At 46.3% G+C, this 26852-nt stretch overlaps 1 protein-coding gene across 3 annotated transcripts in view; it reads right to left on the reverse strand.

Annotated features, from left to right (window-relative positions):
* LOC129829472 (slit homolog 3 protein-like) overlaps positions 1 to 26852 on the reverse strand; it is a 450259-nt gene that overhangs the window by 398815 nt on the left and 24592 nt on the right. For all 3 annotated transcript variants that reach the window (XM_055891175.1, XM_055891174.1, XM_055891173.1), the window contains exon 4: positions 22305 to 22376. In XM_055891175.1, the coding sequence (XP_055747150.1) occupies positions 22305 to 22376 (72 nt within the window). The remainder of the gene's footprint in view (positions 1 to 22304; positions 22377 to 26852) is intronic.

A 26852-nucleotide genomic window follows, 5' to 3' on the forward strand; every position in this document is an offset into this window, starting at 1 on the left:
ACCACACTACACTACTGACCGTAGCATTCAGACCAGCTAACTGCTCTCTACATCACCACACTACACTACTGACCGTAGCATTCAGACCAGCTAACTGCTCTCTACATCACCACACTACTGACCGTAGTATTCAGACCAGCTAACTGCTCTCTACATCACCACACTACACTACTGACCGTAGTATTCAGACCAGCTAACTGCTCTCTACATCACCACACTACACTACTGACCGTAGTATTCAAACCAGCTAACTGCTCTCTACATCACTACACTACACTACTGACCGTAGTATTCAGACCAGCTAACTGCTCTCTACATCACTACACTACACTACTGACCGTAGTATTCAGACCAGCTAACTGCTCTCTACATCACTAAACTACACTACTGACCGTAGTATTCAGACCAGCTAACTGCTCTCTACATCACCACACTACTGGCCGTAGTTTTCAGACCAGCTAACTGCTCTCTACATCACCACACTACACTACTGACCGTAGTATTCAGACCAGCTAACTGCTCTCTACATCACCACACTACTGGCCGTAGCATTCAGACCAGCTAACTGCTCTCTACATCACCACACTACTGACCGTAGTATTCAGACCAGCTAACTGCTCTCTACATCACCACACTACTGACCGTAGTATTCAGACCAGCTAACTGCTCTCTACATCACCACACTACACTACTGACCGTAGTATTCAGACCAGCAAACTGCTCTCTACATCACCACACTACACTACTGACCGTAGTATTCAGACCAGCTAACTGCTCTCTACATCACCACACTACACTACTGACCGTAGTATTCAGACCAGCTAACTGCTCTCTACATCACCACACTACTGACCGTAGTATTCAGACCAGCTAACTGCTCTCTACATCACCACACTACACTACTGACCGTAGCATTCAGACCAGCTAACTGCTCTCTACATCACCACACTACACTACTGACCGTAGCATTCAGACCAGCTAACTGCTCTCTACATCACCACACTACTGACCGTAGCATTCAGACCAGCTAACTGCTCTCTACATCACCACACTACTGACCGTAGTATTCAGACCAGCTAACTGCTCTCTACATCACCACACTACTGACCGTAGTATTCAGACCAGCTAACTGCTCTCTACATCACCACACTACTGACCGTATTATTCAGACCAGCTAACTGCTCTCTACATCACTACACTACTGGCCGTAGCATTCAGACCAGCTAACTGCTCTCTACATCACCACACTACACTACTGACCGTAGTATTCAGACCAGCTAACTGCTCTCTACATCAACACACTACACTACTGACCGTAGCATTCAGACCAGCTAACTGCTCTCTACATCACCACACTACTGACCGTAGTATTCAGACCAGCTAACTGCTCTCTACATCACCACACTACTGACCGTAGCATTCAGACCAGCTAACTGCTCTCTACATCACCACACTACACTACTGACCGTAGTATTCAGACCAGCTTACTGCTCTCTACATCACCACACTACTGACCGTAGTATTCAGACCAGCTAACTGCTCTCTACATCACCACACTACACTACTGACCGTAGTATTCAGACCAGCTAACTGCTCTCTACATCACTACACTACACTACTGACCGTAGTATTCAGACCAGCTAACTGCTCTCTACATCACTAAACTACACTACTGACCGTAGTATTCAGACCAGCTAACTGCTCTCTACATCACCACACTACTGGCCGTAGTTTTCAGACCAGCTAACTGCTCTCTACATCACCACACTACACTACTGACCGTAGTATTCAGACCAGCTAACTGCTCTCTACATCACCACACTACTGGCCGTAGCATTCAGACCAGCTAACTGCTCTCTACATCACCACACTACTGACCGTAGTATTCAGACCAGCTAACTGCTCTCTACATCACCACACTACTGACCGTAGTATTCAGACCAGCTAACTGCTCTCTACATCACCACACTACACTACTGACCGTAGTATTCAGACCAGCAAACTGCTCTCTACATCACCACACTACACTACTGACCGTAGTATTCAGACCAGCTAACTGCTCTCTACATCACCACACTACACTACTGACCGTAGTATTCAGACCAGCTAACTGCTCTCTACATCACCACACTACTGACCGTAGTATTCAGACCAGCTAACTGCTCTCTACATCACCACACTACACTACTGACCGTAGCATTCAGACCAGCTAACTGCTCTCTACATCACCACACTACACTACTGACCGTAGCATTCAGACCAGCTAACTGCTCTCTACATCACCACACTACTGACCGTAGCATTCAGACCAGCTAACTGCTCTCTACATCACCACACTACTGACCGTAGTATTCAGACCAGCTAACTGCTCTCTACATCACCACACTACTGACCGTAGTATTCAGACCAGCTAACTGCTCTCTACATCACCACACTACTGACCGTAGTATTCAGACCAGCTAACTGCTCTCTACATCACTACACTACTGGCCGTAGCATTCAGACCAGCTAACTGCTCTCTACATCACCACACTACACTACTGACCGTAGTATTCAGACCAGCTAACTGCTCTCTACATCAACACACTACACTACTGACCGTAGCATTCAGACCAGCTAACTGCTCTCTACATCACCACACTACTGACCGTAGTATTCAGACCAGCTAACTGCTCTCTACATCACCACACTACTGACCGTAGCATTCAGACCAGCTAACTGCTCTCTACATCACCACACTACACTACTGACCGTAGTATTCAGACCAGCTTACTGCTCTCTACATCACCACACTACTGACCGTAGTATTCAGACCAGCTAACTGCTCTCTACATCACCACACTACACTACTGACCGTAGTATTCAGACCAGCTAACTGCTCTCTACATCACCACACTACACTACTGACCGTAGTATTCAGACCAGCTAACTGCTCTCTACATCACCACACTACACTACTGACCGTAGTATTCAGACCAGCTAACTGCTCTCTACATCACCACACTACACTACTGACCGTAGTATTCAGACCAGCTAACTGCTCTCTACATCACCACACTACACTACTGACTGTAGTATTCAGACCAGCTAACTGCTCTCTACATCACCACACTACACTACTGACCGTAGCATTCAGACCAGCTAACTGCTCTCTACATCACCACACTACTGACCGTAGCATTCAGACCAGCTAACTGCTCTCTACATCACCACACTACTGACCGTAGCATTCAGACCAGCTAACTGCTCTCTACATCACCACACTACTGACCGTAGCATTCAGACCAGCTAACTGCTCTCTACATCACCACACTACACTACTGACCGTAGCATTCAGACCAGCTAACTGCTCTCTACATCACCACACTACTGACCGTAGCATTCAGACCAGCTAACTGCTCTCTACATCACCACACTACTGACCGTAGCATTCAGACCAGCTAACTGCTCTCTACATCACCACACTACTGACCGTAGTATTCAGACCAGCTAACTGCTCTCTACATCACCACACTACACTACTGACCGTAGCATTCAGACCAGCTAACTGCTCTCTACATCACCACACTACACTACTGACCGTAGTATTCAGACCAGCTAACTGCTCTCTACATCACCACACTACTGACCGTAGTATTCAGACCAGCTAACTGCTCTCTACATCACCACACTACACTACTGACCGTAGTATTCAGACCAGCTAACTGCTCTCTACATCACCACACTACTGACCGTAGCATTCAGACCAGCTAACTGCTCTCTACATCACCACACTACTGACCGTAGTATTCAGACCAGCTAACTGCTCTCTACATCACTACACTACTGACCGTAGCATTCAGACCAGCTAACTGCTCTCTACATCACCACACTACACTACTGACCGTAGTATTCAGACCAGCTAACTGCTCTCTACATCACCACACTACACTACTGACCGTAGCATTCAGACCAGCTAACTGCTCTCTACATCACCACACTACTGACCGTAGTATTCAGACCAGCTAACTGCTCTCTACATCACCACACTACACTACTGACCGTAGTATTCAGACCAGCTAACTGCTCTCTACATCACCACACTACTGACCGTAGTATTCAGACCAGCTAACTGCTCTCTACATCACCACACTACACTACTGACCGTAGTATTCAGACCAGCTAACTGCTCTCTACATCACCACACTACTGACCGTAGCATTCAGACCAGCTAACTGCTCTCTACATCACCACACTACTGACCGTAGCATTCAGACCAGCTAACTGCTCTCTACATCACCACACTACTGACCGTAGTATTCAGACCAGCTAACTGCTCTCTACATCACCACACTACTGACCGTAGCATTCAGACCAGCTAACTGCTCTCTACATCACCACACTACTGACCGTAGTATTCAGACCAGCTAACTGCTCTCTACATCACTACACTACTGACCGTAGCATTCAGACCAGCTAACTGCTCTCTACATCACCACACTACACTACTGACCGTAGTATTCAGACCAGCTAACTGCTCTCTACATCACCACACTACTGACCGTAGTATTCAGACCAGCTAACTGCTCTCTACATCACCACACTACTGACCGTAGTATTCAGACCAGCTAACTGCTCTCTACATCACCACACTACACTACTGACCGTAGCATTCAGACCAGCTAACTGCTCTCTACATCACTACACTACACTACTGACCGTAGTATTCAGACCAGCTAACTGCTCTCTACATCACCACACCACACTACTGACCGTAGCATTCAGACCAGCTAACTGCTCTCTACATCACTACACTACACTACTGACCGTAGTATTCAGACCAGCTAACTGCTCTCTACATCACCACACCACACTACTGACCGTAGCATTCAGACCAGCTAACTGCTCTCTACATCACCACACTACACTACTGGCCGTAGCATTCAGACCAGCTAACTGCTCTCTACATCACCACACTACACTACTGACCGTAGCATTCAGACCAGCTAACTGCTCTCTACATCACCACACTACACTACTGACCGTAGTATTCAGACCAGCTAACTGCTCTCTACATCACCACACTACACTACTGACCGTAGTATTCAGACCAGCTAACTGCTCTCTACATCACCACACTACACTACTGACCGTAGTATTCAGACCAGCTAACTGCTCTCTACATGACCACACTACACTACTGACCGTAGCATTCAGACCAGCTAACTGCTCTCTACATCACCACACTACACTACTGACCGTAGTATTCAGACCAGCTAACTGCTCTCTACATCACCACACTACACTACTGACCGTAGTATTCAGACCAGCTAACTGCTCTCTACATCACCACACTACTGACCGTAGTATTCAGACCAGCTAACTGCTCTCTACATCACCACACTACACTACTGACCGTAGTATTCAGACCAGCTAACTGCTCTCTACATCACCACACTACTGACCGTAGTATTCAGACCAGCTAACTGCTCTCTACATCACCACACTACTGACCGTAGCATTCAGACCAGCTAACTGCTCTCTACATCACCACACTACACTACTGACCGTAGTATTCAGACCAGCTAACTGCTCTCTACATCACCACACTACACTACTGACCGTAGTATTCAGACCAGCTAACTGCTCTCTACATCACCACACTACTGACCGTAGTATTCAGACCAGCTAACTGCTCTCTACATCACCACACTACACTACTGACCGTAGTATTCAGACCAGCTAACTGCTCTCTACATCACCACACTACTGACCGTAGTATTCAGACCAGCTAACTGCTCTCTACATCACCACACTACACTACTGACCGTAGTATTCAGACCAGCTAACTGCTCTCTACATCACCACACTACTGACCGTAGCATTCAGACCAGCTAACTGCTCTCTACATCACCACACTACTGACCGTAGCATTCAGACCAGCTAACTGATTTCTACATCACCACACTACTGACCGTAGTATTCAGACCAGCTAACTGCTCTCTACATCACCACACTACTGACCGTAGCATTCAGACCAGCTAACTGCTCTCTACATCACCACACTACTGACCGTAGTATTCAGACCAGCTAACTGCTCTCTACATCACTACACTACTGACCGTAGCATTCAGACCAGCTAACTGCTCTCTACATCACCACACTACACTACTGACCGTAGTATTCAGACCAGCTAACTGCTCTCTACATCACCACACTACTGACCGTAGTATTCAGACCAGCTAACTGCTCTCTACATCACCACACTACTGACCGTAGTATTCAGACCAGCTAACTGCTCTCTACATCACCACACTACACTACTGACCGTAGCATTCAGACCAGCTAACTGCTCTCTACATCACTACACTACACTACTGACCGTAGTATTCAGACCAGCTAACTGCTCTCTACATCACCACACCACACTACTGACCGTAGCATTCAGACCAGCTAACTGCTCTCTACATCACTACACTACACTACTGACCGTAGTATTCAGACCAGCTAACTGCTCTCTACATCACCACACCACACTACTGACCGTAGCATTCAGACCAGCTAACTGCTCTCTACATCACCACACTACACTACTGGCCGTAGCATTCAGACCAGCTAACTGCTCTCTACATCACCACACTACACTACTGACCGTAGCATTCAGACCAGCTAACTGCTCTCTACATCACCACACTACACTACTGACCGTAGTATTCAGACCAGCTAACTGCTCTCTACATCACCACACTACACTACTGACCGTAGTATTCAGACCAGCTAACTGCTCTCTACATCACCACACTACACTACTGACCGTAGTATTCAGACCAGCTAACTGCTCTCTACATGACCACACTACACTACTGACCGTAGCATTCAGACCAGCTAACTGCTCTCTACATCACCACACTACACTACTGACCGTAGTATTCAGACCAGCTAACTGCTCTCTACATCACCACACTACACTACTGACCGTAGTATTCAGACCAGCTAACTGCTCTCTACATCACCACACTACTGACCGTAGTATTCAGACCAGCTAACTGCTCTCTACATCACCACACTACACTACTGACCGTAGTATTCAGACCAGCTAACTGCTCTCTACATCACCACACTACTGACCGTAGTATTCAGACCAGCTAACTGCTCTCTACATCACCACACTACTGACCGTAGCATTCAGACCAGCTAACTGCTCTCTACATCACCACACTACACTACTGACCGTAGTATTCAGACCAGCTAACTGCTCTCTACATCACCACACTACACTACTGACCGTAGTATTCAGACCAGCTAACTGCTCTCTACATCACCACACTACACTACTGACCGTAGTATTCAGACCAGCTAACTGCTCTCTACATCACCACACTACACTACTGACCGTAGTATTCAGACCAGCTAACTGCTCTCTACATCACCACACTACTGTCCGTAGTATTCAGACCAGCTAACTGCTCTCTACATCACCACACTACACTACTGACCGTAGTATTCAGACCAGCTAACTGCTCTCTACATCACCACACTACACTACTGACCGTAGTATTCAGACCAGCTAACTGCTCTCTACATCACCACACTACACTACTGACCGTAGCATTCAGACCAGCTAACTGCTCTCTACATCACCACACTACTGACTGTAGTATTCAGACCAGCTAACTGCTCTCTACATCACCACACTACTGACCGTAGTATTCAGACCAGCTAACTGCTCTCTACATCACCACACTACACTACTGACCGTAGTATTCAGACCAGCAAACTGCTCTCTACATCACCACACTACTGGCCGTAGCATTCAGACCAGCTAACTGCTCTCTACATCACCACACTACTGACCGTAGTATTCAGACCAGCTAACTGCTCTCTACATCACCACACTACACTACTGACCGTAGCATTCAGACCAGCTAACTGCTCTCTACATCACCACACTACTGACCGTAGCATTCAGACCAGCTAACTGCTCTCTACATCACCACACTACTGACAGTAGCATTCAGACCAGCTAACTGCTCTCTACATCACCACACTACACTACTGACCGTAGTATTCAGACCAGCTAACGGCTCTCTACATCACCACACTACTGACCGTAGCATTCAGACCAGCTAACTGCTCTCTACATCACCACACTACTGACCGTAGCATTCAGACCAGCTAACTGCTCTCTACATCACCACACTACACTACTGACCGTAGTATTCAGACCAGCTAACTGCTCTCTACATCACCACACTACACTACTGACCGTAGTATTCAGACCAGCTAACTGCTCTCTACATCACTACACTACACTACTGACCGTAGTATTCAGACCAGCTAACTGCTCTCTACATCACCACACTACACTACTGACCGTAGTATTCAGACCAGCTAACTGCTCTCTACATCACCACACTACACTACTGACCGTAGTATTCAGACCAGCTAACTGCTCTCTACATCACCACACTACACTACTGACCGTAGTATTCAGACCAGCTAACTGCTCTCTACATCACCACACTACACTACTGACCGTAGCATTCAGACCAGCTAACTGCTCTCTACATCACCACACTACACTACTGACCGTAGCATTCAGACCAGCTAACTGCTCTCTACATCACCACACTACTGACCGTAGTATTCAGACCAGCTAACTGCTCTCTACATCACCACACTACACTACTGACCATAGTATTCAGACCAGCTAACTGCTCTCTACATCACCACACTACACTACTGATCGTAGTATTCAGACCAGCTAACTGCTCTCTACATCACCACACTACACTACTGACCGTAGCATTCAGACCAGCTAACTGCTCTCTACATCACCACACTACACTACTGACCGTAGCATTCAGACCAGCTAACTACTCTCTACATCACCACACTACACTACTGACCGTAGCATTCAGACCAGCTAACTGCTCTCTACATCACCACACTACTGACCGTAGTATTCAGACCAGCTAACTGCTCTCTACATCACCACACTACACTACTGACCGTAGTATTCAGACCAGCTAACTGCTCTCTACATCACCACACTACACTACTGACCGTAGTATTCAGACCAGCTAACTGCTCTCTACATCACTACACTACACTACTGACCGTAGTATTCAGACCAGCTAACTGCTCTCTACATCACTACACTACACTACTGACCGTAGTATTCAGACCAGCTAACTGCTCTCTACATCACTACACTACACTACTGACCGTAGTATTCAGACCAGCTAACTGCTCTCTACATCACCACACTACTGGCCGTAGTATTCAGACCAGCTAACTGCTCTCTACATCACCACACTACTGACCGTAGTATTCAGACCAGCTAACTGCTCTCTACATCACCACACTACACTACTGACCGTAGCATTCAGACCAGCTAACTGCTCTCTACATCACCACACTACTGACCGTAGCATTCAGACCAGCTAACTGCTCTCTACATCACCACACTACTGACAGTAGCATTCAGACCAGCTAACTGCTCTCTACATCACCACACTACACTACTGACCGTAGTATTCAGACCAGCTAACGGCTCTCTACATCACCACACTACTGACCGTAGCATTCAGACCAGCTAACTGCTCTCTACATCACCACACTACTGACCGTAGCATTCAGACCAGCTAACTGCTCTCTACATCACCACACTACACTACTGACCGTAGTATTCAGACCAGCTAACTGCTCTCTACATCACCACACTACACTACTGACCGTAGTATTCAGACCAGCTAACTGCTCTCTACATCACTACACTACACTACTGACCGTAGTATTCAGACCAGCTAACTGCTCTCTACATCACCACACTACACTACTGACCGTAGTATTCAGACCAGCTAACTGCTCTCTACATCACCACACTACACTACTGACCGTAGTATTCAGACCAGCTAACTGCTCTCTACATCACCACACTACACTACTGACCGTAGTATTCAGACCAGCTAACTGCTCTCTACATCACCACACTACACTACTGACCGTAGTATTCAGACCAGCTAACTGCTCTCTACATCACCACACTACACTACTGACCGTAGCATTCAGACCAGCTAACTGCTCTCTACATCACCACACTACACTACTGACCGTAGCATTCAGACCAGCTAACTGCTCTCTACATCACCACACTACTGACCGTAGTATTCAGACCAGCTAACTGCTCTCTACATCACCACACTACACTACTGACCATAGTATTCAGACCAGCTAACTGCTCTCTACATCACCACACTACACTACTGATCGTAGTATTCAGACCAGCTAACTGCTCTCTACATCACCACACTACACTACTGACCGTAGCATTCAGACCAGCTAACTGCTCTCTACATCACCACACTACACTACTGACCGTAGCATTCAGACCAGCTAACTGCTCTCTACATCACCACACTACACTACTGACCGTAGCATTCAGACCAGCTAACTGCTCTCTACATCACCACACTACTGACCGTAGTATTCAGACCAGCTAACTGCTCTCTACATCACCACACTACACTACTGACCGTAGTATTCAGACCAGCTAACTGCTCTCTACATCACCACACTACACTACTGACCGTAGTATTCAGACCAGCTAACTGCTCTCTACATCACTACACTACACTACTGACCGTAGTATTCAGACCAGCTAACTGCTCTCTACATCACTACACTACACTACTGACCGTAGTATTCAGACCAGCTAACTGCTCTCTACATCACTACACTACACTACTGACCGTAGTATTCAGACCAGCTAACTGCTCTCTACATCACCACACTACTGGCCGTAGTATTCAGACCAGCTAACTGCTCTCTACATCACCACACTACACTACTGACCGTAGTATTCAGACCAGCTAACTGCTCTCTACATCACCACACTACACTACTGACCGTAGTATTCAGACCAGCTAACTGCTCTCTACATCACCACACTACTGGCCGTAGCATTCAGACCAGCTAACTGCTCTCTACATCACCACACTACTGACCGTAGTATTCAGACCAGCTAACTGCTCTCTACATCACCACACTACTGACCGTAGTATTCAGACCAGCTAACTGCTCTCTACATCACCACACTACACTACTGACCTTAGTATTCAGACCAGCAAACTGCTCTCTACATCACCACACTACACTACTGACCGTAGTATTCAGACCAGCTAACTGCTCTCTACATCACCACACTACACTACTGACCGTAGTATTCAGACCAGCTAACTGCTCTCTACATCACCACACTACTGACCGTAGTATTCAGACCAGCTAACTGCTCTCTACATCACCACACTACACTACTGACCGTAGCATTCAGACCAGCTAACTGCTCTCTACATCACCACACTACACTACTGACCGTAGCATTCAGACCAGCTAACTGCTCTCTACATCATCACACTACTGACCGTAGCATTCAGACCAGCTAACTGCTCTCTACATCACCACACTACTGACCGTAGTATTCAGACCAGCTAACTGCTCTCTACATCACCACACTACTGACCGTAGTATTCAGACCAGCTAACTGCTCTCTACATCACCACACTACTGACCGTAGTATTCAGACCAGCTAACTGCTCTCTACATCACTACACTACTGGCCGTAGCATTCAGACCAGCTAACTGCTCTCTACATCACCACACTACACTACTGACCGTAGTATTCAGACCAGCTAACTGCTCTCTACATCACCACACTACACTACTGACCGTAGCATTCAGACCAGCTAACTGCTCTCTACATCACCACACTACTGACCGTAGTATTCAGACCAGCTAACTGCTCTCTACATCACCACACTACTGACCGTAGCATTCAGACCAGCTAACTGCTCTCTACATCACCACACTACACTACTGACCGTAGTATTCAGACCAGCTAACTGCTCTCTACATCACCACACTACTGACCGTAGTATTCAGACCAGCTAACTGCTCTCTACATCACCACACTACACTACTGACCGTAGTATTCAGACCAGCTAACTGCTCTCTACATCACCACACTACACTACTGACCGTAGTATTCAGACCAGCTAACTGCTCTCTACATCACCACACTACACTACTGACCGTAGTATTCAGACCAGCTAACTGCTCTCTACAACACCACACTACACTACTGACCGTAGTATTCAGACCAGCTAACTGCTCTCTACATCACCACACTACACTACTGACCGTAGTATTCAGACCAGCTAACTGCTCTCTACATCACCACACTACACTACTGACCGTAGTATTCAGACCAGCTAACTGCTCTCTACATCACCACACTACACTACTGACCGTAGTATTCAGACCAGCTAACTGCTCTCTACATCACCACACTACACTACTGACCGTAGTATTCAGACCAGCTAACTGCTCTCTACATCACCACACTACACTACTGACTGTAGTATTCAGACCAGCTAACTGCTCTCTACATCACCACACTACACTACTGACCGTAGCATTCAGACCAGCTAACTGCTCTCTACATCACCACACTACTGACCGTAGCATTCAGACCAGCTAACTGCTCTCTACATCACCACACTACTGACCGTAGCATTCAGACCAGCTAACTGCTCTCTACATCACCACACTACTGACCGTAGCATTCAGACCAGCTAACTGCTCTCTACATCACCACACTACACTACTGACCGTAGCATTCAGACCAGCTAACTGCTCTCTACATCACCACACTACTGACCGTAGCATTCAGACCAGCTAACTGCTCTCTACATCACCACACTACTGACCGTAGTATTCAGACCAGCTAACTGCTCTCTACATCACCACACTACACTACTGACCGTAGCATTCAGACCAGCTAACTGCTCTCTACATCACCACACTACACTACTGACCGTAGTATTCAGACCAGCTAACTGCTCTCTACATCACCACACTACTGACCGTAGTATTCAGACCAGCTAACTGCTCTCTACATCACCACACTACACTACTGACCGTAGTATTCAGACCAGCTAACTGCTCTCTACATCACCACACTACTGACCGTAGCATTCAGACCAGCTAACTGCTCTCTACATCACCACACTACTGACCGTAGTATTCAGACCAGCTAACTGCTCTCTACATCACTACACTACTGACCGTAGCATTCAGACCAGCTAACTGCTCTCTACATCACCACACTACACTACTGACCGTAGTATTCAGACCAGCTAACTGCTCTCTACATCACCACACTACACTACTGACCGTAGCATTCAGACCAGCTAACTGCTCTCTACATCACCACACTACTGACCGTAGTATTCAGACCAGCTAACTGCTCTCTACATCACCACACTACACTACTGACCGTAGTATTCAGACCAGCTAACTGCTCTCTACATCACCACACTACTGACCGTAGTATTCAGACCAGCTAACTGCTCTCTACATCACCACACTACACTACTGACCGTAGTATTCAGACCAGCTAACTGCTCTCTACATCACCACACTACTGACCGTAGCATTCAGACCAGCTAACTGCTCTCTACATCACCACACTACTGACCGTAGCATTCAGACCAGCTAACTGCTCTCTACATCACCACACTACACTACTGACCGTAGCATTCAGACCAGCTAACTGCTCTCTACATCACCACACTACACTACTGACCGTAGTATTCAGACCAGCTAACTGCTCTCTACATCACCACACTACTGACCGTAGTATTCAGACCAGCTAACTGCTCTCTACATCACCACACGACTGACCATAGCATTCAGACCAGCTAACTGCTCTCTACATCACCACACTACTGACCGTAGTATTCAGACCAGCTAACTGCTCTCTACATCACTACACTACTGACCGTAGCATTCAGACCAGCTAACTGCTCTCTACATCACCACACTACACTACTGACCGTAGTATTCAGACCAGCCAACTGCTCTCTACATCACCACACTACTGACCGTAGTATTCAGACCAGCTAACTGCTCTCTACATCACCACACTACTGACCGTAGTATTCAGACCAGCTAACTGCTCTCTACATCACCACACTACACTACTGACCGTAGCATTCAGACCAGCTAACTGCTCTCTACATCACCACACTACACTACTGACCGTAGTATTCAGACCAGCTAACTGCTCTCTACATCACCACACCACACTACTGACCGTAGTATTCAGACCAGCTAACTGCTCTCTACATCACCACACTACTGACCGTAGTATTCAGACCAGCTAACTGCTCTCTACATCACCACACTACACTACTGACCGTAGCATTCAGACCAGCTAACTGCTCTCTACATCACCACACTACACTACTGACCGTAGTATTCAGACCAGCTAACTGCTCTCTACATCACCACACTACACTACTGACCGTAGCATTCAGACCAGCTAACTGCTCTCTACATCACCACACTACACTACTGGCCGTAGCATTCAGACCAGCTAACTGCTCTCTACATCACCACACTACACTACTGACCGTAGCATTCAGACCAGCTAACTGCTCTCTACATCACCACACTACACTACTGACCGTAGTATTCAGACCAGCTAACTGCTCTCTACATGACCACACTACACTACTGACCGTAGCATTCAGACCAGCTAACTGCTCTCTACATCACCACACTACACTACTGACCGTAGTATTCAGACCAGCTAACTGCTCTCTACATCACCACACTACTGACCGTAGTATTCAGACCAGCTAACTGCTCTCTACATCACCACACTACACTACTGACCGTAGTATTCAGACCAGCTAACTGCTCTCTACATCACCACACTACTGACCGTAGTATTCAGACCAGCTAACTGCTCTCTACATCACCACACTACACTACTGACCGTAGTATTCAGACCAGCTAACTGCTCTCTACATCACCACACTACTGACCGTAGTATTCAGACCAGCTAACTGCTCTCTACATCACCACACTACTGACCGTAGCATTCAGACCAGCTAACTGCTCTCTACATCACCACACTACACTACTGACCGTAGTATTCAGACCAGCTAACTGCTCTCTACATCACCACACTACACTACTGACCGTAGTATTCAGACCAGCTAACTGCTCTCTACATCACCACACTACACTACTGACCGTAGTATTCAGACCAGCTAACTGCTCTCTACATCACCACACTACACTACTGACCGTAGTATTCAGACCAGCTAACTGCTCTCTACATCACCACACTACTGTCCGTAGTATTCAGACCAGCTAACTGCTCTCTACATCACCACACTACACTACTGACCGTAGTATTCAGACCAGCTAACTGCTCTCTACATCACCACACTACACTACTGACCGTAGTATTCAGACCAGCTAACTGCTCTCTACATCACCACACTACTGACCGTAGTATTCAGACCAGCTAACTGCTCTCTACATCACCACACTACTGACCGTAGTATTCAGACCAGCTAACTGCTCTCTACATCACCACACTACTGACCGTAGTATTCAGACCAGCTAACTGCTCTCTACATCACCACACTACTGACCGTAGCATTCAGACCAGCTAACTGCTCTCTACATCACCACACTACACTACTGACCGTAGTATTCAGACCAGCTAACTGCTCTCTACATCACCACACTACACTACTGACCATAGTATTCAGACCAGCTAACTGCTCTCTACATCACCACACTACACTACTGACCGTAGTATTCAGACCAGCTAACTGCTCTCTACATCACCACACTACACTACTGACCGTAGCATTCAGACCAGCTAACTGCTCTCTACATCACCACACTACTGACCGTAGTATTCAGACCAGCTAACTGCTCTCTACATCACCACACTACTGACCGTAGTATTCAGACCAGCTAACTGCTCTCTACATCACCACACTACTGACCGTAGTATTCAGACCAGCTAACTGCTCTCTACATCACCACACTACACTACTGACCGTAGTATTCAGACCAGCTAACTGCTCTCTACATCACCACACTACACGACTGACCGTAGCATTCAGACCAGCTAACTGCTCTCTACATCACCACACTACACTACTGACCGTAGCATTCAGACCAGCTAACTGCTCTCTACATCACCACACTACTGGCCGTAGTATTCAGACCAGCTAACTGCTCTCTACATCACCACACTACTGGCCGTAGTATTCAGACCAGCTAACTGCTCTCTACATCACCACACTACACTACTGACCGTAGTATTCAGACCAGCTAACTGCTCTCTACATCACCACACTACTGACCGTAGCATTCAGACCAGCTAACTGCTCTCTACATCACCACACTACACTACTGACCGTAGCATTCAGACCAGCTAACTGCTCTCTACATCACCACACTACACTACTGACCGTAGTATTCAGACCAGCTAACTGCTCTCTACATCACCACACTACTGACCGTAGCATTCAGACCAGCTAACTGCTCTCTACATCACTACACTACACTACTGACCGTAGCATTCAGACCAGCTAACTGCTCTCTACATCACCACACTACTGACCGTAGCATTCAGACCAGCTAACTGCTCTCTACATCACCACACTACACTACTGACCGTAGCATTCAGACCAGCTAACTGCTCTCTACATCACCACACTACACTACTGACCATAGCATTCAGACCAGCTAACTGCTCTCTACATCACCACACTACACTACTGACCGTAGTATTCAGACCAGCTAACTGCTCTCTACATCACCACACTACACTACTGACCGTAGTATTCAGACCAGCTAACTGCTCTCTACATCACCACACTACACTACTGACCGTAGTATTCAGACCAGCTAACTGCTCTCTACATCACCACACTACACTACTGACCGTAGTATTCAGACCAGCTAACTGCTCTCTACATCACCACACTACACTACTGACCGTAGTATTCAGACCAGCTAACTGCTCTCTACATCACTACACTACTGACCGTAGTATTCAGACCAGCTAACTGCTCTCTACATCACCACACTACACTACTGACCGTAGTATTCAGACCAGCTAACTGCTCTCTACATCACCACACTACACTACTGACAGTAGTATTCAGACCAGCTAACTGCTCTCTACATCACCACACTACACTACTGACCGTAGCATTCAGACCAGCTAACTGCTCTCTACATCACCACACTACTGACCGTAGCATTCAGACCAGCTAACTGCTCTCTACATCACCACACTACACTACTGACCGTAGTATTCAGACCAGCTAACTGCTCTCTACATCACCACACTACACTACTGACCGTAGCATTCAGACCAGCTAACTGCTCTCTACATCACCACACTACACTACTGACCGTAGCATTCAGACCAGCTAACTGCTCTCTACATGACCACACTACTGACCGTAGCATTCAGACCAGCTAACTGCTCTCTACATCACCACACTACACTACTGACCGTAGTATTCAGACCAGCTAACTGCTCTCTACATCACCACACTACACTACTGACCGTAGTATTCAGACCAGCTAACTGCTCTCTACATCACTACACTACTGACCGTAGTATTCAGACCAGCTAACTGCTCTCTACATCACCACACTACACTACTGACCGTAGTATTCAGACCAGCTAACTGCTCTCTACATCACCACACTACACTACTGACCGTAGCATTCAGACCAGCTAACTGCTCTCTACATCACCACACTACACTACTGACCGTAGCATTCAGACCAGCTAACTGCTCTCTACTCAGAAACAGATAATTGGTCACCAAGATTACAGACCGGACTCTCAATTGACCAGAGAGAGGGGTGCAGGGGGAGTCAACACCCCCCCCCCCTCACCCATACTCACCAATCACATGCAACCTGAGCAGGGTATAATGGCAGGGGTTGGTTGAGTCCCATGGGTATCGCTGACTGGAATATCCTGCATTCAAACGCTACAGTGCGGCCCAGCACCGCGCAGCGACCGGCCAGGAGGAAGTGGAGTTAATATGGGGGGCCCACTTCCAGTCACCATTAATAAATAGAGGCAGGCATCTTCATGGCCTCCCTCTAATTCTTCATTTGCTTTCCATTAGCCATCAGGATGAAGAGCGGCTGTCAGTGAGGAGGAGGAGGAGGATAGAGATACAGAGCAGAGAGAGAGCGAGAGAGAAAGAGAGAAAGAAAAAGAAATAGAGAGAAAGAAAGAACGAATGAAAGAAAGAGTGAGAGAGGGAGAAATACCACAGCTCACACAGACAGACAGTGCTCTGCAGAGCGGAGCTGCAGTCTCAGCCCTGTAACTCTAACCGCATTCCTTCCAGGCAGAGCGGACCTGCACAGGGAGCGCTGACCACCAACGCCCCAGCCAGCAGCCCAGTGGCTCCATCACCCATGGTGGTCTGTTCCGCCACCACTATCTCTCAACTCATCTATTATGCATGTGTTTGCATGATGGCACACACATCAGAGTCCACCAGACTGACAGGACATACCATCTTTCTTTTCTCTTCACTTCCACTCCCCTGTCCGCCTGTCTTACCTCCTTCTTCTCCAGCTAAATTAATAAGCCGTTACCTTAATCTGAACCGACCCAAACCAGCAGAATGTTTCTGGAAATGCTGGTCAGCGCGTAGGGAGAGGGCGAGGGCTGGACTCACATCGAATAACCCTGTCGGAATGTGATGAGCTGAGTATGCTTTCTACAGCTGCCCCGGTCTGGCCGGTCCGAGCAGGGTTTTTTTATACCAGGGTTAGGGGTTAGGCAATTCATATCACACTAACATCACAGAGAATAAACCAGTATGACAGGGAGAGGTTAGGAGCCTGCTCTTAAACCACCTCTCTCTCCAACCAGATTAGGGGAGCCTTCACTACAGACTAGTTTAGACAGCAAAACGTCACCGGCTAAAACCCTCAAAAGAACTTTGGGGAAAACTTCAGATTTGCTGATGGTAAAAAGATAAGAACAGAGAGATTTACAGTATTTGCTTTGGACTTTGTCCATTCTTTCCACTCCATAGAAACTGTCTGGGATTGTAAAGAATGACTTATAAACCTCTGATAAATAATACAAATGAATTGCCAGTTATGCTTTTAAGGTGGAGCAGCATGGGGAGGAGAGGAAATTAAACTCTAATTCTCAACAAGTGTTTCTTAGACAGCATTGATAGCCCAGAGGAGAAATACAAACTGCTAATAATTAGCCGCAGTTGATGTAAAGAGAGTCTAATTTATTTAAACAGAGCCATGACTGCTGTCGTGAAATACGGATCAAACCATCACCACAAAATTAAATCTCTGCAGAGGGAGAACAAAGATATCATGAATTTATATCTGGAGTAGAGGTCGACCGATTAATCGGAATGGCCGATAATTAGGGCCGATTTCAAGTTTTCATAACAATCGGTAATCAATATTTTTGGACATCGATTTGCTGAATTGTTATTTTTTTCTAAATATATATTTTTTAACACCATTATTTAACAAGGCAAGTCAGTTAAGAACACATTCTTATTTTCAATGACAGCCTAGGAACGGTGGGTTAACTGCCTTGTTCAGGGGCAGAACGACAGATTTTTCGGGTTTCGTTTTTGCAATCTTCAGGTTACTAGTCAAACGCTCTAACCACCTGCCTTACATTGCACTCCACGAGGAGACTGCGTGGCAGGTTGACCACCTGTTACGCGAGTGCAGCAAGGAGCCAAGGTAAGTTGCTAGCTAGCATTAAACTTATCTTATAAAAAACAATCAATCTTAACATAATCACTAGTTAACTACACATGGTTGATGATATTACTAGTTTATCTAGCTTGTCCTGCGTTGCATATAATCAATGTGCCTACTTCGACAAACGGTGATGATTTAACAAGCGCATTTGCGAAAAAAGCACCGTCATTGCACCAATGTACCTAACCATAAACATCAATGCCTTTCTTTAAAATCAATACACAAGTATATCTTTTTTAAACCTGCATATTTAGTTAATATTGCCTGCTAACATGAATTTCTTATAATTAGGGAAATTGTGTCACTTCTATTGCGTTCCGTGCAAGCAGTCAGGGTATATGCAGCAGTTTGGTCCACCTGGCTCGTTGCAAACTGTGTGAAGTCCATTTATTCCTAACAAAGGCCGTAATTAATTTGCCAGAATTGTACATAATTATGACATAACATTGAAGGTTGTGCAATGTAACAGCAATATATAGACTTAGGGATGCCATCCGTTAGATAAAATACGTAACTGTTCCGTATTTCACTAAAAGAATAAACGTTTTGTTTTCGAAATGATAGTTTCCGGATTCAACCATTTTAATGACCAAAGGCTCGTATTTCTGTGTGTTATTATGTTATAATTAAGTCTATGATTTGATAGAGCAGTCTGACTGAGCGATGGTGGGCACCAGCAGGCTCGTAAGCATTCATTCAAACAGCACTTTCGTGCGTTTGCCAGCAGTTATTGCGCTGTTTATTACTTCAAGCCAATCAACTCCCGAGATTAGGCTGGTGTAACCGATGTGAATTGGCTAGCTAGTTAGCGGGGTGCGCACTAATAGCGTTTCAAATGTCACTCGCTCTGAGACTTGGAGTAGTTGTTTCCCCTTGCTCTGCATGGGTAATGCTGCTTCGAGGGTGGCTGTTGTCGATGTGTTGCTGGTTCGAGCCCAGTTAGGAGTGAGGAGAGGGACGGAAGCTATACTGTTACTCTGGCAATACTAAAGTGCCTATAAGAACATCCAATAGTCAAAGGTATATGAAATACAAATCGTATAGGAGAGAAATAGTCCTATAATTCCTATAATAACTACAACCTAAAACTTCTTACCTGGGAATATTGAAGTCTCATGTTAGAAGGAACCACCAGCTTTCATATGTTCTCATGTTCTGAGCAAGGAACTTAAACGTAGCTTTTTTACAAGGCACATCTTGCACTTTTACTTTCTTCTCCAATACTTTGTTTTTGCATTATTTAAACCATATGTTTCATTATTTATTTGAGGCTAAATTTATTATATTGATGTATTATATTAAGTTAAAATAAGTGTTCATTCAGTATTGTTGTAATTGTCATTATTACAAATACATTTTAAAAAATAAAAAATTGTCCGATTAATCGGTATCAGCTTTTTTTGGTCCTCCAATAATCGGTATCGGTATCGGTGTTGAAAAATCATAATCGGTCTACCTCTAATCTGGAGTAATCTCCAAAACAATGAAGGGAACAAGTATTTCGAAAGGGATTCGGTTGTTATCTGGCAGTTCAAATCTCTTTTTGCATAATGGAAACATTTCACAGAGAACAAAACAATCCACTAAACCTGAGTTAATAGAGAAGTTTAAACCCCAACGCTGCTCCTCAGTTAATAGAGAAGTTTAAACCCCACTAAACCTCAGTTAATAGAGAAGTTTAAACCCCACTAAACCTCAGTTAATAGAGAAGTTTAAACCCCACTAAACCTCAGTTAATAGGGAAGTTTACACCCCATTAAACCTCAGTTAATAGAGACGTTTAAACCCCAACGCTGCTCCTCAGTTAATAGAGAAGTTTAAACCCCACTAAACCTCAGTTAATAGAGAAGTTTAAACCCCACTAAACCTCAGTTAATAGAGAAGTTTAAACCCCACTAAACCTCAGTTAATAGAGAAGTTTAAACCCCACTAAACCTCAGTTAATAGAGAAGTTTAAACCCCACTAAACCTCAGTTAATAGAGAAGTTTAAACCCCACCAAACCTCAGTTAATAGAGAAGTTTAAACCCCACTAAACCTCAGTTAATAGAGAAGTTTAAACCCCACTAAACCTCAGTTAATAGTGAAGTTTTAAATCCCAATGCTGCTCCATATTCCTCCACATGTTCGGTCGGTCTTTTCCACCCAGGGCCAACCTGTTCCACCCAGGGCCAACCTGTTTCACCCAGGGCCAACCTGTTTCACCCAGGGCCAACCTGTTTCACCCAGGGCCAACCTGAGCGAGAGTGTTTCTCAGAGGACTAGCTCTAGTATTCCGACAGCAAGGCTAACGGCTGCGGTATCACCTGGCCACACATCCTGAATATTAAGGAATTAAAATTCTGCAATGTCCCCCTCCGGTCCAAGGAAAACATTCCCCCTAGCACGCCATCACCTCATGGATCGGACAACCGAGCGAGGCTGTGTCACCTTATGTCTTACAACTACAACCCAAATAAAAGCCCAACATCCGTGGGGTTAAAGAATAATACCACAGTGACCGCGTACCTCCTCTCCTCTTTCAAATGTATGGGAAGCTTCATATTTGAGCAGAAAACCCCCTTCCAGGACAATGATCGAAATTTAAACAGTGGGGAAATTGACTGTGAAGTTTTCCAGCGATTGGACATCAAAGAAAAGAAAAGTAGCGTTGTGACTTACAGACGGCCCAGCTTGGGGGTGGACTGGAACAGCAGCTCTGGGAGAACCTGCAGCTTGTTCCGGTTCAGACGCCTGTATGGGAGGGAGGGAGGGAGGGAGGGAGGGAGGGAGGGAGGGAGGGAGGGAGGGAGGGAGCGTTGAGAACATCAGTGTGGTCAAAACAACCGCTGTTTGATGAGGCAGTCTATGTCAAATGAATAGAGTTTGGTCTGTGTTTGTGTGTGGTGTAATGAGAGAGACACAGAGAGACACAGAAACAGAGCAAAATCAAGCACCATTGGGAACAGAGATTGATGAGAAGGCAGGAGAAAACATAAATGACACCCAGACGCTCAAATCAATCATTCAGATTAGAACCTCTGAACTGGTGTAACCCTGGTCGCGGTACAGGAAGACATCATCTGGGGGTCAAGAGTTCACAGTTGGGCTAAGGCTTATGGGAAAGCGGGTGATGTCCTATGAAGATGGGCATAAGAAGTTACCAAGCTCTGAAGGTATCTGAAGTCTTTAAAGGCCATTATCACTGCGAGGAGGCTCCACAAGCTAACATGGGGGGGTTGGGAGAATAGATCCTATCATGGCACCAAAGCCTTTCTCTGAGACGGCAGGGCACAGGGGGTCACAGGGCAGAGCTGAGGTATGTGGAGAAGTGGAGGAGGACTCAGGATGTCATATAACACTCCCTAAGAGCCGGATCACACTCCCTCTGTCTCCCTCTGTTCTGTTCTCATCCATCCCGGCCTACATCACCGCATAGAGAGGGAGAGACTCGAGGCTAACCTAATACCGAGCCAGCTAGCATATCAAACTTCCACGCTGTTACGCCACAAATCACAATATCTCAAAGCTAAGGCCTCCACCTTTGATGTGACCTCAATGAGAAACACAGCATTAGAGAGCAGATCAACTGTCACCTACGTTGTCTAGCTTGGAATCTTCAATAAAACTGAAGTACCACTTAACAGTTGGGACTTATCTAATCAAAGTAAATCCGATCTGTTTTGCTACATGCTGTACTGATTCTTCAGTTGAACTCCCTCACCTCTTACTGCCACACATTTCCCCCAGAGAGATGACATGACTGGAGACAGATGCTCTCATGGCCCTGTCTATGATCTCTGTCAGTGTGTCATCCCTGTCATGTTACACCACACTACTAACCATAAACCTGGCTGGCAAGCCTGGCATGGATGTGTTTGGTTCTCTTACCAGTTTGTGGACTCGCCAGCTACTTCCAGACCAGAAGAAACACAGTGATACAGATGAGGTAAGTAAACCAAGTGTCTAGTTTCACGTCAGTGTGTTGACATTCACAATCAGTGATGGTTCACCTTTGTCAAGGAGCAGGTGACTTTAATGTTAATGTAAACGTGATCATCCTTACATAAATAGGGCTTTTTGAGTGCTTCCAAGTGCACATATATGACTCATTTTAGGAAGCGAGGCATATGTCACACATCTCTACTTCACAGGAGAGGCATTAGAATGTATTCTTTTCTTTCTGTTTTTTCTTTCTTTTTTGGCAGAAATGCCTTCTGGAACATGTGAACTTTCATGTGCTTTAATAGCATTATTGTATTACATCCGTAAATATGAATACAATTGTTAAATTACGAGCCTAGTTGGTTTAGCCATGGAAAAAGTTAGGAACCTTCCCACTAGCTATGATTGGCTGAGAAAATGGATGGGCTGGACATGCCGGGAAATGAGTTTGCATGCTTCTATAACGTGAACTGCTCAGTATGTGTTTATTGTCCTTTCCACCACAGCGTTTTTGTTTGGGAACTTTTCTCAACAACATTGATGCCCTAAATTTAGCAGCCGCTATCGACAGATCAGTTGGAAAAAGTGATGGGCTACTTTCTGCACACGCCACGGTCACTGTGAACCAGAGTGATTTGCACAACGCTGGCCAAATAAGATGTTGCTACAAACAAAACAGAGTGAAATGCTTCCAGTCTGTCGTGAAGCGTTCATCCATTTATATGGGTAATAATCTAGCTACATTTTCAGATATTATATGTTTCAAATTTTGCCAGAAAGTCGTTTTCATTGCAAGTTAAAGTGTACTGCTAGCTAGCTAGTGAACGTTACTGTAGCGTTCTACTTCCGGCGCCGACAGAGATGGCCGCCTCGCTTCGCGTTCCTAGGAAACTATGCAGTATTTTGTTTTTTTACGTGTTATTTATTACATTGGTAACATAGGTAATCTTAGGTTTTATTACATACAGTCGGGAGGAACTACTGGATATAAGAGCAACGTCAACTAACCATCATTACGACCAGGAATACGACTTTCCCGAAGCGGATCCTGTGTTTTGCCCACCTGTGTTTTGCCCACCACCCGGGACAATGGATCGGATCCCAGCCGGCGAACCAATACAACGACGCCGTAAAAGGGGCAGAAGAAGTGGTCTTCTGCTCAGGCTCCGGAGACGGGCACATCGCACACCGCTCCCGAGCATACTACTCACCAATGTCCAGTCTCTTGACAACAAGGTTGATGAAATCCGAGCAAGGGTAGCATTCCAGAGAGACATCAGAGACTGTAACGTTCTTTGCTTCACGGAAACATGGCTCACTCGAGACACGCTATCGGAGTCGGTACAGCCGAGCTGGTTTCTTCACGCATCGCGCCGACAGAAACAAATATCTTTCTGGTAAGAAGAGGGGCGGGGGGTATGCCTTATGATTAACGAGACGTGGTGTGATCATAACAACATACAGGAACTCAAGTCCTTCTGTTCACCTGACTTAGAATTCCTCACAATCAAATGTTGACCGCATTATCTACCAAGAGAATTATCTTCGATTATAATCACAGCCGCATATATTCCCCCCCAAGCAGACACATCGATGGCCCTGAACGAACTTTATTTGACTCTATGTAAACTGAAAACCACATATCCTGAGGCTGCATTCATTGTAGCTGGGGATTTTAACAAGGCTAATCTGAAAACAAGACTCCCTAAATTCTATCAGCATATCGATTGTGCTACTAGGGCTGGTAAAACCCTGGATCATTGTTATTCTATCTTCCGCGACGCATATAAGGCCCTCCCCCGCCCTCCTTTCGGAAAAGCTGACCACGATATTTTGTTGCTTCCAGCCTACAGACAGAAACTAAAACAGGAAGCTCCCGCTCTCAGGTCTGTTCAACGCTGGTCCGACCAATCTGATTCCACGCTTCAAGTCTGTTTCGATCAAGTGGTTTGGGATATGTTCCGCATTGCGTCAAACAACAACATTGACGAATACGCTGATTCGGTGAACGAGTTCATTAGCAAGTGCATTGGCGATGTCGTACCCACAGCAACAATATATTAAAACATTCCCCAAACAGAAACCGTGGATTGATGGCAGCATTCGTGCGAAACTGAAAGCGCGAACCACTGCTTTTAACCAGGGCAAGGTGACTGGAAACATGACCGAATACAAACAGTGAAGCTATTCCCTCCGCAAGGCAATCAAACTAGCCAAGCGTCAGTATAGAGACAAAGTAGTCGCAATTCAACGGCTCAGAGACAAGCGGTATGTGGCAGGGTCTACAGTCAATCACGGATTACAAAAAGAAAACCAGCCCCGTCGCGGACCAGGATGTCTTGCTCCCAGACAGACTAAACAACTTCTTTGCTCGCTTTGAGGACAATACAGTGCCACTGACACGGCCCGCTACCAAAACCTGTGGACTTTCCTTCACTGCAGCCGACGTAGTAAAACATTTAAACGTGTTAACTCTCGCAAAGCTGCAGGCCCAGACGGCATCCCCAGCCGCGTCCTCAGAGCATGCGCAGACCAGCTGGCTAGTGTGTTTACGGACATATTCAATCAATCCTCATCCCAGTCTGCTGTTCCCACATGCTTCAAGAGGGCCACCATTGTTCCTGTTCCCAAGAAAGCTAAGGTAACTGAGCTAAACGACTACCGCCCCGTAGCACTCACTTCCGTCATCATGAAGTGCTTTGAGAGACTAGTCAAGGACCATATCACCTCCACCCTACCTGACACTCTAGACCCACTCCAATTTTCTTACCGCCCCAATAGGTCCACAGATGACGCAATCGCAGTCATACTGCACACTGCCCTAACCCATCTGGACAAGAGGAATACCTATGTGAGAATGCTGTTCATCGACTACAGCTCAGCATTTAACACCATAGTACCCTCCAAACTCGTCATCAAGCTCGAGACCCTGGGTCTCGACCCCGCCCTGTGCAACTGGGTACTGGACTTCCTGACAGGCCGCCCCCAGGTGGTGAGGGTAGGTAACAACATCTCCACCCCACTGATCCTCAACACTGGGGCCCCACAAGGGTGCGTTCTGAGCCCTCTCCTGTACTCCCTGTTCACCCACGACTGCGTGGCCATGCACGCCTCCAACCCAATCATCAAGTTTCAGACGACACTACAGTGGTAGGCTTGATTACCAACAACGACGAGACGGCCTACAGGGAGGAGGTGAGGGTCCTCGGAGTGTGGTGTCAGGAAAATAACCTCACACTCAACGTCAACAAAACAAAGGAGATGATCGTGGACTTCAGGAAACAG

Source organism: Salvelinus fontinalis, chromosome 31 (genome assembly GCF_029448725.1).
Source record: "Salvelinus fontinalis isolate EN_2023a chromosome 31, ASM2944872v1, whole genome shotgun sequence".
In the NCBI taxonomy this organism is placed as follows: Eukaryota; Metazoa; Chordata; class Actinopteri; order Salmoniformes; family Salmonidae; genus Salvelinus; species Salvelinus fontinalis.